The 18,692-nt window shown below is 38.8% G+C and overlaps 2 protein-coding genes across 3 annotated transcripts; one reads left to right on the forward strand and one right to left on the reverse strand.

Moving 5' to 3' along the window:
- Window positions 1-173: 173 nt before the first annotated feature.
- On the reverse strand, window positions 174-8,459 carry rnf121 (ring finger protein 121). The gene is made up of 9 exons (XM_017436925.3): window positions 8,304-8,459; window positions 5,693-5,730; window positions 5,292-5,433; window positions 4,848-5,002; window positions 4,508-4,615; window positions 3,756-3,876; window positions 3,542-3,675; window positions 1,857-1,958; window positions 174-1,402 (listed from the first exon to the last, which is right to left on the reverse strand). The coding sequence occupies exons 1-9, from the start codon at window positions 8,379-8,381 to the stop codon at window positions 1,282-1,284; spliced, it is 999 nt and encodes a 332-aa protein (XP_017292414.1). The 5' UTR covers window positions 8,382-8,459; the 3' UTR covers window positions 174-1,281.
- Window positions 8,460-10,536: 2,077 nt separating this feature from the next.
- LOC108248264 (ribonucleoside-diphosphate reductase large subunit-like) lies at window positions 10,537-17,922 on the forward strand. Of its 2 annotated transcripts, XM_017436926.3 has the most exons (19): window positions 10,537-10,699; window positions 11,740-11,828; window positions 11,925-12,102; window positions 12,189-12,289; window positions 12,381-12,440; window positions 12,516-12,555; window positions 12,660-12,822; window positions 12,933-13,074; window positions 13,241-13,324; window positions 13,618-13,779; window positions 13,857-13,936; window positions 14,024-14,225; window positions 14,329-14,478; window positions 14,574-14,795; window positions 14,890-14,966; window positions 15,053-15,188; window positions 16,328-16,423; window positions 16,527-16,715; window positions 17,148-17,922. In XM_017436926.3, exons 1-19 carry the CDS (start codon window positions 10,681-10,683, stop codon window positions 17,340-17,342), a joined length of 2,385 nt encoding a protein of 794 aa, XP_017292415.1. In that variant the 5' UTR covers window positions 10,537-10,680; the 3' UTR covers window positions 17,343-17,922. The 2 variants fall into 2 exon arrangements, with proteins under 2 accessions (XP_017292415.1, XP_037835142.1); XM_037979214.1 differs by lacking the exons at window positions 10,537-10,699; window positions 11,740-11,828; window positions 11,925-12,102; ... (4 more) ...; window positions 12,933-13,074; window positions 13,241-13,324 and adding an exon at window positions 13,450-13,495.
- Window positions 17,923-18,692: the final 770 nt, after the last annotated feature.

An 18,692-nucleotide genomic window follows, 5' to 3' on the forward strand; every position in this document is an offset into this window, starting at 1 on the left:
GATTTCCTCTCCATTTTGATCACTCATGTTCCTATCAGGTCAGCAACATAATCCGGTCATGCATTCTGACTCATTTACAGTCAGTTCAAAAACTTTTTGGGATTGTTCCTGCCGTTCAGTGATCTTAAATGCTGGAAGTGCACAATGCTTGGATAAAACAACCTCACAGAAACTAAACCACGTTGACATTTATTTAAGGTTCTTGATGGAAAACAGTTCAAAGAAACTGATCAGGTCATTGTACAAGGTACTGTTACTGTCTGAGCTGGTAAATAGGCCCAAAGACACGAGTCCAACCCATAAAACTGACCCTCGGGGCGCTTTTATTGTGTCCAATTTTAAAAAATAAAATAAAATAAATCAACTATCATCTAGCATGTTTTACTTGAATGATTCTGGGGTTAGTCTTTAGAACAGTCATGTTTTATATTACTGTTATTCTACCTTTAAATTGCAAAAAAACCTGAATAATTCTTTTAAAACGCTTATTTCCCCCCTACTGTTGCTATGTAGTTTTTTTTAACCTGTGGCCAATCCCAGTGACACTCATCAATAAGACTTTAGGTGCTAAGAAACAAGAAGTGTTATGGGTCAAAACATTTAGCCGTTTTGTTAGTTTGTAGGGGGAACTATACATATTTCTTTAGAATGACCTCAAGACAAGTGTATGACATGTTCCAGTGAAGGATTTTCCACAACAATGACAACGATTCCAGTCACAAGATATGGCTGTCGATTGTTAGCACACTTGTGCAACCTAAAGTTCAACATACGTAACAAATGCAAAGAAGCTAAATAGAGGAGATAATAAAAGAAGCAGTTACCAAATGACTACAGAAAACATCCCGGAGTTCATGTTTTTGAGGAAGCAATGATTTACGCTGGTTTCCATTTCAAATTTATGACTCACAAGTGACAACTCCTCAGACATGAATATGACAAACTCCAGCATGACACTTTTACGCTCTGACAGATACTTATGACATAAATAAGTAAAAAGCACCTCTAATCATTTTAAGGAACCGCTTCACTTTTCCATAAGATGCACGAATCAAAATCAATGAGGTGCGAACGCTGTGTGGGAAACTGACACAGACGTCCAGAATCAGAATACTAGTAAAATCCAAAGAAACCGTAATTACAGATACGTGCCTATAAATATTTACAAAAGTACAGACACTTGTATTGGTGTTTTTAGTTTTAATTTCAGGCTCACAGTCCTTTGAGCCAGTGCATATCTTATTTGTGTTGGCATCTCTGTCCATGTTCGTCGGTCACAGCTCACTCCAGACCAAGGACGTAGTTGATACCTTGGACAAACCCTATAATGACGGGCTGCCAGGCCACCAAGTATCGAAGCCAGTCTAAAAGTTGGCCGTACATGACATGTGGCCTTTCCCAGCTGAAGTAAAGAAACTTAAGGAAAATCAAAACCGAGCTGAACGATGGAAAAGTCCCTCTTTTAGTTTCTGTAATCTGTTGTTACTTGTAGCTGAAAGGTTTTCTTGCTGATCCATAAAAAAGGAACGAACTTTATACAACCTATTTTTTTATTAGTGTGCAATCAGGTGCTTATAAACATTTAACTGAAGGTTGCTGTTAAAACTTCCACTTTGACAAAACAAATGTGTTGTTCTCTTATGGTTCCGCATAATTAGGTTTCGTGACATTTGGTTTATCTGTCAACATGTCCAAATTAGGAATGAGTTTAAAGACCCTTTGACCTTCTCCATAAACCATCACCTATAATAATACAGGAAGCAGTTTATCAATAAGCATGATTTCTGAAAATATAAAATAGAACAAATAATTATGTTCAATGTTTACGTCTTGGAATTATAACAGAAAAAGGATACGGATTACTGAACATCCTCTTCAGATCCACCTTCTCTTTGCAGTACGGGCACATCTGCTTCTTTCCAACGATGCACCATCCTCTTATGCAGAACTCGTGGAAACTGGACGTGGAGTTAAGACTCAAAACTTAAAATATGTTTGGAACCAAAGCTGTGTTAATGTGCATCAACATTCACAGCTGGATTTAAGGGAGCGTTCTGCAGGACTTGGAGACGTTCAACTAAACGGAAGCAGCTACATATTTTCCCCAACCTCACCCTTCCAACACCAAAAAGCACAGAGAGAAACTAAAATCGATACATGGAAAAACACACAAGGCTTTCTACAGTCTGAATTTTGTGTGATTTGTTGTTCTGTAGAAACGTGCACAGCAGACTGGGAATTAGAAAACCCTCCAAGTTAATAAATAAATAAGGGTTAATTAAAAAGAATGAAAACAAGGATTATTTTAAAATTCATTCAACAGTGAAATTCTGCCAAATAACGTAAATGTTACAAACTGCAACACCCACATTTCAAATGACAGTAGCATTTTTTTATTAAATGCATATCACCCGCCGCCTTGGATGCCAAAGTTTCAACTTTGAGAGGTCGGTTCGTGCTCAGAGTACAAGCTGAGGACGACTCAGCTACATCTGTGAGACTGACAAAGTTAAAGCCATTTTTGTTTTTGCTAAGGATGATTAGCTGTGGCAGCCATCTAGAATCGGGTTAATTCCAAAAGTTAAACAGTTCTAGCTGCACATCCAATTATCGTGTTCATAATACCTTCATTATATGTAAACAAGATTTAATTACCACCCGCAACCATAAAAGGTGGGCAGTTATGGAGCTGCGTGCATCTCTAAGCCAAAAATATCTCATGAACATTGGATTAATTTTAAGAGTCAACACAATTCTGTAGGCCACCACAGATGATCAATTGGAGCAAACACAGAAATATTAATGTTGCGTGCGATCTCATGCGATAACAGATTGTGGAAGTGTTTTTGTAAATAAATGGAACCCAGGTAAATGTGAAATCCAGAAAGGTCTAAATAATGATATATTTCAGGCGACTGAATTCCTTTTGGATTTTACAGAAGCACAAGCAGACCTGCTGATGTCACGTTTGTTGCTCAGCTGACTGAAGCGTGATTTGTTCTGTTTGCATAGAGACAATATCGGAAGTGGTCTCTCATGTAGGAACATATTTTAATACCAGGTGTGAACCTTTTCACCCCTACACTATCTGTATTTGCTATTCAGTGACTTGTTCCAGTGTTTGGCACTCAATAATGCACACGGTCACTTACGCAAAACCACAGAAAATGCCAAAGAGAAAATGCCGAGGAATTTTTTAGATTTTTTTTTTTAAATGAGTGTAAATTTTTAAAAACAAGAGACTGTGAAAACAAGCCACTTCAATGACTTTCTTTTGATTTATGTTAGCTAAAACACTTTTCATTTCACCTTTAAATGTAAACAAGCCTATATGAGGGTTCATGATGTTCACAAGGTACAAAACAGATAAGCATTATGAGGAAGTCACATACGATAATTTCATATGAGCAGTCTGGGCTAAAGGTCAGGTCAACTTTTCCAATTCCTCTTAACACTCACAAGATATTACACGTTGAATTTCCTAATACAAACCTGTATTACAGCTGTATTACATATACATCCTATAGAATAGAAAGGATACACATGGTTGCAGGATAATCTGTAGGTGTTCTCAATAATCCCTTCCTCACTGACATCTACAAGAATGGGCTGGCCACACACAGCACAGATACTGTCTGACAGGTGCTTGGTTGGCATCCCAGATGCACTGTAATACTGAGACAGAAAAAAGAAACTGTCAAAAACCAAAAACGATTCAAAGGATGAGCAGAAATATCTGCAGTTTGTCGACTTACTCCAACTGTGGAGGCCATAAAGTCTGCACACATCTCAGCAAAATCCCTTCCAAGGACGCCGTAGTAGAGCCCGTAAAAAAGCAGCGACACACCGAAGTCCATCGCATCCTCCGGCTTTATCCTGCACAGAAAAATCAGATGGCACTGCGTCCAGATCATGGCTATGACTAATGCTGCAGAGGCATTAGAGGGCAAACTAGAGATAAACGCTAATTATTTTTATTTTGTATGAGAGAAAGAAAAAGGAATGTTTGAAATCTGTATAAAAAAGTCAAGTTGTGACCTCAGTTTACTTGTGGTCAGAGAAGTCGTGACCACAAATTTTCTTATAATACAGCCGAACCACCATCTGAGAAGCTGTAAGAACTGATAAAACTCGGTCTACAATAATGGGGAAAAGAATTATTTGCCTGTGGTAACAAACTATTTTCTGAGTGAGTAAGCGTTTGCTCTTTAACATATTCCACATGAGGAAATGAAACAATGTGTCAGACAGCTTCGTTCACAGGTCAGAGGACGATCTGGAATAGAGGAAGCCATGAAAGCATTTTCTTTGGTTTGTGTATGCGGCTTGATGGGAGCAATGATCGCAAAGGATGCAAACACAGCATCATCTAGTGCCAGCACAGAGTCACACGTGAAAATGAACAGGAAGCTGGAAATGTGACTTGGGCTTTGAAGTCTTCACTGTCAGCAGTTTAATATCTACTTGACATTTTTGAATATTTAAATTAAGGTGAAATAGCACATACCTGAATATTAGGTTAATACCAAAAAGTGTAAACATGACAACGCTGTAGCCAATAATTCCTGTGGCATAGCTGATCTTGTACAGAAGGAGGAACCACTTGTACACCAACCTACAGACACAAAAACATATGGAGGATGTTTGACCTAGTCAAAAATGTTGAATCACAGGTTCTCTCCACACTTACAGAAAGACAGAAATCGTTAATTGCACAATATATAACACCACACTGATTAGCCATGGCATCAAAACTACACAGATGAGATGGACCAACTTGTGAAAATATTACATTCAGTTTGTTTCAATATGGATGTGATCTTTAAAGCTGCAAAGAACCGGTTTACCTCGGCGTGGTGCAGGACAGCGGCTTGCGAGTGGCACGAAAGGAGACGTATGCTGTGATGACAGAGAAGATGAACCATGTGGTCAGGAACCTCCACCAGTGAAGCTTGGTGGTAAAGTAGAGAGGAACTATCCACATCTGGAACAAAGTCACCAGCTGAGAGAGAGCAAAATGTGGGAATTAAATGATGCTTAAAAAGAAAGTTAACACAATCAGACATAATGCAAATACAAGGACAACAATCTATATGACATAATTTAAAAATAAAACTATATAAATAAGGAATTGTAAAAAATTCTGTCTCAGCACAGATTACCTCCACATTGCTATACATTGTTTGTCCTAGCCTTACAAATTAATCGTTTTTTTTTTTACTTAATTCACATAACTTGTACATGTAACACTTCCAAATCTGTACTTAGAGCTCGTGTGTTTTGTGCATTACGTTGTAAGACTTTGGGTGTCTTTGTTTCCACTGAACGAGGATGAGCTGGGCGACAACCAGGGTGACAATGAGGATCAGTACCATCTCTGCGTGCATGGCCTCATGACCTCGGTGTTTGGCGTGCATTCTTGCATGCTCCATTCTGATAAAAAAAAAAAACATACATCAATATTACACAGCAAGGAGACGCGTTATATGATGATTTACACCAAAGCAGGATACAGTTTGTGTTTCCCTAAATCTACATCACATTGTTCTGCACACTTTTGTCTCTTGAAGGAAACTATATTAAATGAAACAGTAAAATGTTATATTTTGAAAAGCAGTAATTCTGACCATAAAGCTAATCTTGTATAACACTGAGGTGCACAGATTTGTCAAAGTGAGGCGCAGACACTCACCTCCATTTCTCTTCTGGTGAAAGCTTGGACAGATCAAACTAAAATAAAAAAAGCAGAGTAAAAAAAGTTACTTCAGACAAATTATCAAACAAAAAGAAAATGAAACATTGCCTATTTTTATCCGAGACAAAGTAACGCAGCTTTTCTGAACACAAATCAAAACAATAAGTTGTTTTAAATCTAAACAATATGATAATCTATAACTGGGTCAAACTTATCTTGAGTTCTTTATATGGATATAAAAGGTCAGTGATAACATTGAAATCATCCCATCGCTCTGCTGCGTTATCACCATTTCTACATTTTCTACAACCAAAATAATCTCATACTGCCAGATCCCTCAGTCTTACTCTGTATGATTTAAAGAACATCTAATGCACTACTCACATCAAATATGGCTTTATTTACACCAAGATCAACAGCATTTGATCCAAAGCTGGGAAAAAGACTAACAGAACTTCTCATGAACATAATAGAGTCTTTATGAATGACTATGACTTTTGTCATAAAGTTTTATTTGCACAGGTATCTAATTTTACCTGTTATGTTGAAACAGTTTTAAGTGACATAATTAGTCAGCCTCTTGTGTTAAAAACATCAAGAGTTTCACTTTGTTAACATGTCTAAATGATGTTTTAATATGTTGTGACCTCAATCAGCCACTGGGTTGCGATTTCTCCTTCGTCAAACAGCCCTGGTCAATGTTTAAGATGGGACAATCAGGGCTGATTACTTGCAGGGTGAGGTTTTACTGATAATTTGCATGGATCCTTGAGCAACCAATGACATGAGAGGCCAGGAAGCTACAGAAGAAGATGAAGAATGCAGCAGTATCAGTACGGTAAAGCTACATTGTGTGTTTTGCTTTGTAGCTGCTCTCAGATGGTCTCAATCCCTAGGCAGACAGCTCTCTAACGAGTCTCTCTCTAGCAGAGCAGAGACTGCTCTGCCCCTAGTTGAAGACATTTTCTCCCCCGGGCAGAGACACTTGGCTCTGCCAGTGTCGTTCAGGGAGACTCGGACATCTCTGCTCGGCTTGTTGGGTCGGAAATCGAATGCAAAAACATCCTGCTTCTTATGTGAAAAGCTTATCATTCATAGATTCAAAAAGATAGTTTAGTAGCCTCTTTTGTTACTGTTTGGACTTCACAACAAGAGTGTAGAAAGAGTGCTGCACAGTTGCTGAAGACATGAAGAAAGTGAACTAGATCAGCCTATTTCCATATTTTCATTTCAAATAATGAGAGTAAAAGTGCAAAGTCAAACATAAATCCAACTTAAAGCAAAACCCTTTTTTTTTTTAGATGTTTCTTGGGTTGAAATGTTCCAAATATACATCTTTGACTGATCAAATGAAACTTACTTATTTTGTAACATGTAAATACTATGACAACATAACCTTAGTAGGTCTTAAGTACATTCATTTAAGTAAAGTAGACATGGGTAACATTTTAAAATGCAGTTGTTGCTCCTCCCAGGTTGCTGAGCTTGTTTAGCAACCCTGAATCAAGTAAAAAGATGAAAGAAGTAATGCAAGTTTCTCTTGTTGGGTGAACTTCTAATCTCCCAAAAGCCAATAAAAGGTAGTATTTTGTGGTAATTTAATCTTTAAGGTTGTCCTCTCAGGAGAAACCTAAATCATATTTCATGCTATGTGTGGAGTACATTTTGACAATCTACCAAACCCTGACGACTGCTGACATGAGGCCATTTAAACACAATTTAATATTAATAGAATATAACTCATCAGATTAAAACACATTACACCTGAGAGGATGACAGATTTTAATACTGGTCTAATAGGACCTTATTGTGTTGAAAACATCACCTCTAACTCTTAGGCATGTTGGGATCATTTAGGATGGACCATCCATCCATTTTCTTTCGCAAGTCCTTCACAGGGACACACAGAGACATACAACCATTCACTCTTTGACACACACCTAGGGACAATTTTAGAGTTACCAATGAACATAACATGCATGTGTTTTGGTCTGTGGTAGGAAACCGGAGGAAACCAAAGTGAGAACATGGAGAACATGTAAACTCCACCCAGAAAGGCCCCAGGCCGGGAGGCGAACCTTCAGACCTTCTTGCTGGGAGGCGACAGCTCCAACCACTGCGCCGCTGTTCCATTGAATGGACTAGAAAACTGAAATTCTACAGGAAGTGCTACAATTACTTCCTCTGACTCTGATAACTTTAACCTTTGAACCCCGTCAGCCACATCAGCTTTACTTAAAATTAATAAACTAAATTATTGGCCATTTGTTAACGTGTCGGAGGAGAAACAAACTCGCTATTAGAAGTTATGCGAGGTAAAAATGAACACCCGAGTAACTTTGACTGAAAAATAGCATCTGACGACAACCATTAGCAATGCTATGAATGGGTTTTCATTTGGACTTTCATTTGGACTGAATTTCATAGTCAATTTCGTAAGAAATGCGCTTTTCCTGAACAACAGTGCTTGGTAATGGGTGCTAAATTTGCCGGTAGGTAGCTGCTTATGGTGGGCTAAACCCGTTAGCAGCAGCTAACCTGGACTCCCCAATTTGACCTACTACTATCTATTTTATTGGTCACTTTCGGGGTGGGGTATTACTCGCACCTGGTCGGCTTCATTTTGATGCTCCAGTCCATGGTCGTGCTCCACACCGTTAACCTCCACCTCAAACACCCCGGCCATCTTCGGAGTGCTACTTTATCGTTTCGTGGGCCATTAGCATTAGCAGGAAAGCTTAGGAGGGTCACTTCCGGTGTTGTAACGTTCAATAGGGCTTCAAAATAAAAGTCGGATAAATAGGTAGATTGTTTTTGACAACAGCTTTTATTTCCCCTTCATTCTCCCCAGTTTGGGACCTTATGTTTTGTGTACATGTTAGCTATTTAATCTTCAATTTTGCTATTTTATGACATAGAGTTGTGAAGGGAAGTGTCTTTATTAGAGTCCATAAGAATATTTTGCAAGCTTGCCAGCAGTTGTTGTGAAAGTTATTCAAGATGCTTTTATAAATTAGGACTACATATACTGTGCTAAAGTCTTGAGTCATCCTTCATTTCTTTAGTTTTACTGCCAAGAAGCCAGGCTTTGCTATATTTAAAGTGGTCTTAAGAAATATTATTTCAAGCTCTCTGAAAGGTTTTTTTTAAAAAATGTTACTTTGGCCTTTGGCTGCTTTTTCACTCATTTTCAGTCCAATACCTGATCATTTACAGACCATTTATTGTTTGTTAAGAATCTTACTCTGACCTATGAATCATTCGGGTATAAGGCTCCCAAACTGCAGGGATGATCAGCGTTGTGTCAACACATAACAGACAACTTGGCAAAGAACCAAATCTAAAACTGGATCTTTAGGCATTTTATTACTAGCAGTCTGACACGGAGATATGATTTATTCCAATTTCTTTAGCCGAATCAATGAAAATACCAAAGATAACACAGCTTGACATAAAATAGCCATTTAGCACCAACAAGGTCATTTGTAAAGAGCTATTAGCTGAAAATGTGGCATATAGATCAGGTTTTCAACAATTTTTTTACTAGTATCACCTTAAGTTCTCCAAGTACCAAAATTATGACTCACATGAACAAACAGCACACTTATGTTCATCTGACATAATAAACAAGCAAACTGGCAAGAAAACCCTGGTCTGTGAATTTATTTCTGAGAACAGATACAGGACATTGTCTTGACTCTTCCTCTGCCTCACAACAACTGATTACAAATGTAAAACAAACTAATCAAATTTTATGATTCGCACCTTTTGTTTCTAACACCTCCTATAGAGACCTCACTGGTGCTGTTTAATTAAGACCAATTAACCATCATCCACTCCAATTTTTACATGGGTTCTCAATTTTTTCTTCACTGTCCTTTTGTTTCAAATATTTACATTTGGAGCCAAGATTGCAATGTGCTTGAACCATTCTACTTTTTTGCTATCTCTGCTTTTTTAGCTTTACATCACAGTCTAACGTTTGACAGTGAATGAGCTTGTTATTTAATGTGTAAGTTGCTATAACTTCTTCAGAGAACTAAAGGAACATTGTACCACAGTTTGAGAACTATAGGCTATAGGATGATGCATCTCTCAGATCCTGCGTCTGCTGGATTTTTTCCTCTCATTTTTTAGACGTTTAGATCAGGGGTGTCCAATCCTGGTCCTCGAGGGCCACTATCCTGCATGTTTTACTTGTTTCCCTGCTCCAACGCACCTGATTCAGTGGTTAAATTACCTTTTCATGTCCTGCAGAAGCCTGTTGATCACCCTTTAATTCAAATCATGTGTGTTGGAGCAGAGAAACAAGTAAAACATGCAGGATAGTGGCTCTCGAGGACCAGGATTGGACACATCTAGATAGATAGATATACTTTTTTAATACGTGACACTATTTTCTTTTGTCCTCCTCTTGTCCACTTTTCTCATCTTCAAACTCACACACTATAAAATAAAACATGCTGTCATTCATGGTCAGGAGCAAGGAATGGACAGATAGACTGAATAGACAGCCAAAATATACAATAAATAAATCCTAGATAAACCCTCAGAAAGCCTAAAGAACTACTGATCAAAACTACTTAAAACAAATAAGAATTTCAGTCAGTTTGCTTGGAAATAAATCACTCCTGGTTTAAAACGTTTGCAGAGTTCTTTATGTCGTTGAAGGAGTCCATTCAGTATCTACATGAAGGTCATATGAGACCAGCTGCTATAACAAAGAAACAAAAACGCGCCAACTTCCTTCCCTTCCTGTAATCCGATAGCGTAAGTTGAAGAAGGGCGTGCTCTGATTGTGATTGGTTGACAAGTTCCTAACGTCTTCTCTGATTGGCTGTAGCTGGGTTCGCTCCTTTCGGCGCGAAGAGGTTTGAGTCTGTGTAGCAGTTCAGGTTATTCGCTTTTACAATTAATTTCAGCGCGGTAGTTTTTTGTTTATTTTTAGTCTCCTATCTGACAAACACAACCGTTTCGTCATCAACATGCACGTGATAAAGCGAGGTATTGTAGTTAATTGTTATTGTTTTTTTTGTCAAATAAGTCCTTTTTCAGGAGATGTGCTGTTCTGCACGCCTGAAAATCGACTTAAAGTTTATATGTTTTTGTTTGTACTGCAAATATGTATCTCATGTTGTTATACTTGGTTTTATTTGCGTTAAAGTCGAGATAAAAGTTGTTTTTTTGTGTCCTGGTGTCATCATTAAAACAGAACAAAGACAATAACTTTTCTTTATTGATTGAAAGTTTAGGCTTTTTAATTAAAAATGAAAAGCGTCTTTGCAGACATTAAATGAAAATTTGTGCTTTTGTACTTTTCGACTGGTTTCAGTGTCTTGCAAAGAAAATGCATTGGAAAAAAAGTATTTCTGTGTTAAGTGTTAGTCATCATTTTGCACTGGAAAACTGGAATTAGGTGTGTTCCTTTTGTTGGGGCAATATAACAAGTTAAACAGGTGAGCTGAGGGTTTCCTCCCACATCACAAACTCTGTCACAAAATTTAAAAAAACTTAGTTCAAGCCAAGGGCTAATCAATATTTATAAAAAAACATATAAATTAACTTTGCTTTTATTATGTATCATGTCAGATTTTTTTTTTTTTTTAGAAATACAAATTATTTTCCCAGTGACATTTATGTAGACTTTAGAACATGCATAACCTAAAGAAAAAGAGATCAATTTTAAAAAGACACATTTGCATTTATTTTTTTATGCATTACTCTTCATTAACAGCTTTTTCATTTATTTTTTTTAGTAATTTGCTTTATCACAATCCATCAAATCAGTTAGACAAAAAAGAAACTGATGAAAAATTTGAATATTTGACTCTGAAATTAAAAAAGAGCATGCAGAAAAACAGAATGTGTGTAAGTTGTTTTTTTTTTTGTCTCGTCTTTAAACCATTAAAAAATAGTCGGCTTAATTCTTTTCAAGTGTACAAAATCATCAGGGGATCATATGTTTTTCTCACTGTATATCAATGAACTCATCAAAACTACTCTAAAGGAAGTAAAATTTATGCCTTTTTTGTTTGTTTTTTCAGATGGGCGCCACGAGGCAGTTAGTTTTGATAAAATCACATCTCGCATCCAGAAGCTCTGCTATGGACTCAACGCCGACTTCGTGGACCCTGTAGGTTCAAACCACCGCTGAACTAAAGAGAGAAATACAGAAACGTGAGGTCATTAAACAGCTGTGTTCACCTTCTGTCCTTCTGTGTTGGATCAGGCCCAGATCACCATGAAGGTGATCCAGGGTCTGTACAGTGGAGTCACCACCGTGGAGCTGGACACTCTGGCTGCAGAGACCGCTGCCACCCTCACCACCAAACATCCAGACTACGCCATCCTGGCTGCTCGGATCGCCGTGTCCAACCTGCACAAAGAGACCAAGAAAGTATTCAGCGGTAAGCCTTCGTTTTGCTCACCTCTAACATGCCTCTATTGTCTTTTGCCCTTACGACAAACTTTTCCGTCTTTTCTCCTCGCAAAGATGTGATGGAAGACTTGTACCACTACGTCAACCCCTTGAATAAACGCCACTCGCCTATGATCTGCAAGGAGACACTCGACATCGTCCTTGAAAACAAAGCTGTAAGTCACATTTGACAATATGTTGTTATATTTTTATGTCACTTACATAAAGTTTGGCAGGTTGTAAGGTCACACCTTCTGTTCCCTGCAGCGCCTCAACTCGGCCATCATTTACGACAGAGACTTTTCTTACAACTTCTTTGGCTTTAAGGTAACTTTTTTGTTTCACTGTCCTTTCAGGCAGAAGTAAGGATTATCAACCTAATTTATCTTTTTCTTCTTACAGACTCTCGAGCGGTCATATTTGTTGAAGATCAAGGGCAAAGGTAAGCTTTCTTAAAGTACATTTATCAGTGCAAACTTGAATTGTTTTTTTTTTTTTTTAGATTCCTACTTGTTAAATATGTATATAATTAACTTTTTGTTGTAGTTGCTGAGAGACCCCAGCACATGCTGATGAGAGTGTCAGTCGGGATTCATAAAAGAGACATTGATGCAGCTATTGAGACCTACAATTTGCTGTCAGAGAAGTGGTTCACCCACGCCTCCCCCACACTGTTCAACGCAGGCACCAACAGACCTCAGCTGTCCAGGTGAAAAGAAAAAGAAATAAAATAAAATGCTGAGTTTTGTGGTTTAGTCTGGAAAAAGAAAATAAACTTAAATACCGCCCTGCCAGTCTAATCAGCTTGAATCTTTGCAGTTGTTTTTTGCTGTCCATGAAGGATGACAGCATCGAGGGGATTTATGACACGCTGAAGCAGTGTGCGCTCATCTCCAAATCCGCTGGAGGCATTGGAGTAGCAGTCAGCAGCATCAGGGCTACAGGCAGCTACATCGCTGGGGTGGGTAAAAATTTACAATGTTCGGAAAAAAATCAAGCGAATATCAAAAAGATTTTCCTTACATTTAAAAAAATATATATAAGTAAATTAACTTACTACCAACAGAAAAATGGCTTTAATAGTGTGATTCAGCAATTATAACCACAAATGTTTGTTTGTCTTTCAGACTAATGGCGTCTCTAACGGACTGGTTCCAATGCTGCGAGTTTACAACAACACGGCACGTTATGTGGATCAGGGTGGCAACAAGGTGAGGATGGGAGCCACTTAAAATGTACCCAAAAATAATGATGCAAAGCAGCTGCTTAAAAAAAAAAAAAAAGGTTTAAAAATTTTTTTTTTAAAGAACTTGCTTCTATTCTGTAGTTGAAGATGTTCGCTTCTCATCCGGGGAGTTTTCTCAGTTCAGAAAGGAGAGAATGTGAGACTAAAACAGAGTCCAGTTGTTTTTGTTTTTTAATTTTTTTTTTCTACACCAACAAAACAGCTACCTGACTTTTTTTTTTATTTTTTTACTTCAATCCCATGTGTCACTGTGTTTAGAGGCCCGGGGCGTTTGCTATGTACCTGGAGCCGTGGCATTCGGACGTGTTTGAATTTTTGGAACTGAAGAGGAACACGGGCAAAGAAGAGCAGAGGGCCAGAGATCTGTTCTTTGCCTTGTGGATCCCAGATCTCTTCATGAAACGAGTGGAAAGCAATCAGGTGAATATTAGAGGACAACTCGTGCACGGTTTGCTGAATCTTGAGTAGAGACGCTCATTCCTCTGATGTCCTTGTAGGACTGGTCTCTGATGTGTCCAGACGAATGTCCAGGGTTGGATGAGTGCTGGGGGGAGGAGTTCGAGGAGCTCTACACTCGGTAAAGATCCTCTTCGAGACTACTTTTTTTGAACTAACAGCATATTTATCTGTGCTAACCTGTCACTGTGACCCTGTTGGTGTTTAGGTACGAGAAGGAGGGCAGGGCCAGGCGGATGGTGAAGGCTCAGCAGCTGTGGTACGCCATCATCGAGTCGCAGACAGAAACGGGGACACCATACATGCTCTACAAGGACGCCTGCAACAGGAAGAGCAACCAGCAAAACCTGGGCACCATCAAATCCAGCAATCTGTGCACGGAAGTTGTAGAGTACACAAGTGAAGATGAGGTAGGAGGCAGAAGATTCAGCTTTTTGTTCCAATAATATTAAGATAACTGACTGTTCTGCTTTGGTAACGTATGAATCTGGGTTTGTTCTGTCTTTAACTCAGATTGCAGTGTGTAACCTGGCATCCATTGCCCTCAACATGTATGTCACCTCAGAAAAGACCTTTGACTTCAAAAAGCTTGCATCTGTTACCAAAGTCATCGTCAAGAACCTAAACAAGATTATCAACATCAATTATTACCCAGTACCCGAGGTATGAGTTGTTTTGTGCTTCCTCTTCATCAACCTTGCAGCTTATTTGTTTTTTTAAATATGTGTCCCATTCGTTCTGTTTTTTTTTTTTTTGAGGCTGAAAGGTCTAACAAGCGCCACCGGCCAATTGGAATCGGCGTCCAGGGTCTGGCTGATGCTTTTATCCTGATGCGTTATCCATTTGAAAGCCCGGAAGCCCAGTTGCTCAACATTCAGATCTTTGAGACCATCTACTACGCTGCTCTGGAGGCCAGCTGTGAGCTGGCTGCAGAAGTCGGCACCTATGAAACCTACGCTGGCTGTCCCGTCAGCAAGGGAGTGAGTACTTTTCAGATGCGTCTCAAATCCGTCCTAGGAGACAGACTGACATATTCAGGTTCATATGTGCTGAACCCGGCGATTTGTTTTCCAGATCCTTCAGTACGACATGTGGGGTAAAACCCCAACAGATATGTGGGACTGGAAGGCACTGAAGGAGAAAATTGCCAAGTAAGTGCACCTGAATGTTTGTCTTGGCCTTGTCCTCACATATGCAGTATGTCCTTATTAGCGTGTCCCTGTCTCTGTGTCCTCAGGCACGGTGTGAGGAACAGTCTGCTGTTAGCCCCGATGCCCACAGCCTCCACAGCTCAGATCCTGGGCAACAATGAGTCGATCGAGGCGTACACAAGCAACATCTACACTCGCAGGGTGCTCTCAGGAGAGTTTCAGGTCAGAACAGTAGTGCAGTGATGGGATGTTGTGTGAAATGTAAATAAAAACAGAATGTAATGACCCTAACCCTAACCCAAATGTTTAAACTGAGAAACTACAATTTTTAAGGGAAAAATAAGGTAATTTAGAATTTTATGGCAGCAACACATCTCAATTAAGTTGGGACAGCGGCAACATAGGCTATGGAAGTAAATGTTAAGAATGGGGAAACAGCTGGAGGAGCACTTTGTAACTATTAAAAACATTAAAATCAGCTCTGATTCTGTTCTAAATATCACTGAATGGGCTCAGGAGCACTCCTACAAATTGTCTGTAATCACAGTTCACTGTGTCACAAATGCTGGTTAAAGCTCTATCATGCAAGGAAGAATTCATTTGTGAACAACATCCAGAAATGCTGCCATCTTCTCTGGACCAAAGCTCATTTAAAATGGATTGAGACAAAGTGGAAAACTGTTCCGTAGTTGGATAAATTGAAATAACTTTTGGGAACCACAGATGCGTCCTTCATACTAAAGAGGAGAGGGACTATCCAGCCTGTTATCAGCACACAGTTCAAAAGTCTGCCTCTCTGATGGTCTGGGGGTGCATTGGTTCAGATGGTATTGGGCAGCTTACACATCTGAAAAGACCATTGATGCAGAAAAGTATATATTTTCTTATTGTTTTTAAATCAACCTATGGTCCCATCCAGCAAAAAGTCCTGCAAAGCAGACCCAGGACTGTAGAACAGCTAGAATCCTCCATCAGACCAGAATGGGACAACATTCCCTCCAAAACCTCCAGCAGCTGCTCTCAGCTCCTAGATGTTTACAGACTGCTGTTAAAAGAAGCAGGGGTGCTTCACAGAGGTAAACGTGGCCTCGTTCTGACGTTTTTGAGATGTGTTGCTGCCACAAAATTCAAAATTACTGTAGTTTTCCTTTTAAACATGATACAGTTTCTTAGTTTCAACATTTGATACATTCACTGTGTTCCATTGTGAATAAAATGTGGGTTTACAGGATTTGCAAGTCATTGAATTTTGTTTTATTTTACAGCATCCCAACTTTTTCAGAATTGTGGTTGTACAAAGTTATGTGATTCTAAAGGAAAAAGTTGTGTTTTTGTTTGTTTCCCTCCTGCTCATCCTACAGATAGTGAACCCTCACCTGCTGAAGGACCTCACAGAAAGAGGACTGTGGAATGAGGACATGAAGAACCAGCTGATTGCTCAGAACGGCTCCATCCAGGTAACAAATACTCAGCATCCCTGCTCCGAATGCTTCTGTTACATCAAATGCTTTTACCTTTGTGGGGGGATGATTAAATGTTTTATAATACGCCATCCCTCAGGACATTGAGCAGATCCCCGACGATCTGAAGCAGCTGTATAAAACCGTGTGGGAAATCTCTCAGAAAACTGTCCTCAAGATGGCAGCAGATCGTGGCGCTTACATCGACCAGAGCCAGTCTCTGAACATTCACATCGCTGAGCCAAATTACAGCAAACTCACCAGCATGCACTTCTACGGCTGGAAGTTGGTAAGTTTTTGCTGCTTTCTATGCCTGTTTGTCTGTTAGCAAACTATCTCATGAGCCACTCGATGAGTTTTAATGAAACGTTCAGAAAGTAATCACCGGATGTTCATCTACAACTGATTAACTTTCAGAGTCGGCTCAATTTAAGATGATCGCCACAGAGAGTTGATCTTAGAAAACACAAAAACAGCTATACATCAGCCACTTTTACAGATATTGAGGTAAAATTCGATGTAGTAGTAGCTAAGAGTCGTTCACAACACATACCGTACTCTGAGCAAGAAATTAAAAAAAAAATTCTCCTCAATGTTTGACCAAAACGACTTTATCCGGGTCTTTTCTCAATATGTGATGATTTTAGTCTAAAAAAAAATCTGGCACAACCAGCATCCAATATGCATTTCTTTACATAATTACTTTATTTTTCTTCTTCAGGGTCTGAAAACTGGCATGTACTACCTGCGAACGAAGCCTGCAGCCAGCCCCATTCAGTTCACCCTGAACAAGGTGAAACTCAAGGAGAGTCTGTTGGCGAAGAGCGAGGAGGAGGAGGAGAGCAGGGAGCGCAACACCGCAGCCATGGTCTGCTCTTTAACCAACAGAGACGAATGCCTGGCCTGTGGCTCCTAAATATCATCTGTCACTCACACCAGGGCTGCTAATGAAAACAACACGGTGCTTATTTTGTAAATGCGCTTTTTTTTAAGACTATGATTTTCAAGAGAACATCTTTTCAGTCTTTTATTTAATGTTTACTGAAATTATCCTCAGGACTCATTTTGTACAGAATTAACAGGGTTTCATGAATTTATCATTGCAGTTTTGTACCTTTTTTTTTTTTAATGTTATGTTTCTAAATGTATGGAAACATGACATCAATAATCTCACTAAATATTCTGAAGATTATTCACAGCAATATGATGCTCTTAAATTATACCTCAGTAGCAGTTTGAAGTTTTATAGGCTTGCATTTATATTAAAAATCTGTTTTATTGTTGTGCAAAAGCTGAGAGGAAAAAAACCATCAACATAGGAGCGAGGAAATGAACAGCTTGTTGCTTTTAATATTTTTGTTTGTTTGGTAACGAGCAGCACGGAACGTACTTTTTTTTTTTTTTTTTCCTTGGGATGTTTTTGCAGCTGTTCTGCAACAGGATATTAACTGTTTAGTAACACATGGCAGAAAGATAAATGCAGTTTTCTTACTGAAGAGTGTTTGTCTTCATTTCTCAAGCTGCAGCCGACTGCCTTCGAATTAAAAGGGGTAATCGATGCTTTGTGTAAATCTGCAAAATTGGGAAAAAAAGACGGTTTTTTTTTTTTTTTTTTTTCTCCAGCGAATGCATAAAGTTCCCAGGTTCTGATTCTGCAGAAGGTGATACATTAATAACTCTGTGTGTTGGCGCACAATACCCTGGGGGAGGCAGAACGTTAAACAAGCTGAGACCTGCTCTGTCGCCCCGGCACAAGGTAAAGATCTGCTGGATTTTGAAAAACAGCGAGGGAATATTCCTTGGTGAACTGCATGAACTCCTGAGCCTCCACACTCATTCACATGTACAAAGAAAAAAATGAAACAGGATTTAAAATTATTTAATTGTTTTACGAAGCAAAAGAAAAGCACAATACGAACTGAATACACAATGTTTAAAAAAAAATTCTTGCAGCGAGAACGTGATGGTTTTGTCAGAATTGGTACGTTTTCTTATTTAAAGCCATTTACTGTCTAAATTTGCTATTGATTGTTTAAAAATTTAATGAAATATCACCAACACTGTCAAGAATTATTTAAAAACTAAACAATTCAAGCATCAGAGCAAGATATAAGCTCAGTATTTTAGAAATTATCAACTCTTATGTAAGGAATTAATATAAAAAGATTGTTGCCCATCTAATGTGTATTGTTAAAATGAAAGATGTATATTTAGACCAGACACAGCTACTGTGGTTTTATTCATGATAAAACAGTCCAATTATAAA

This window comes from Kryptolebias marmoratus, linkage group LG13 (assembly GCF_001649575.2).
Source record: "Kryptolebias marmoratus isolate JLee-2015 linkage group LG13, ASM164957v2, whole genome shotgun sequence".
NCBI lineage: Eukaryota > Metazoa > Chordata > Actinopteri > Cyprinodontiformes > Rivulidae > Kryptolebias > Kryptolebias marmoratus.

Coding starts and splice junctions, on each gene's coding strand:
- rnf121 (XM_017436925.3), bottom strand. CDS start 8,381: ATGGCCGGGGTGTTTGAGGTGGAGGTTAACGGTGTGGAGCACGACCAT. Junction 3,676..3,755: donor TTATGGCCTCCACAGTTGGA/GTAAGTCGACAA, acceptor TTTCTGTCTCAG/TATTACAGTGCATCTGGGAT. Junction 1,959..3,541: donor AGATTATCCTGCAACCATGT/GTATCCTTTCTA, acceptor CTCCACGTCCAG/TTTCCACGAGTTCTGCATAA.
- LOC108248264 (XM_017436926.3), top strand. Junction 14,226..14,328: donor AGTACACAAGTGAAGATGAG/GTAGGAGGCAGA, acceptor TCTTTAACTCAG/ATTGCAGTGTGTAACCTGGC. Junction 16,716..17,147: donor ACTTCTACGGCTGGAAGTTG/GTAAGTTTTTGC, acceptor TTTCTTCTTCAG/GGTCTGAAAACTGGCATGTA.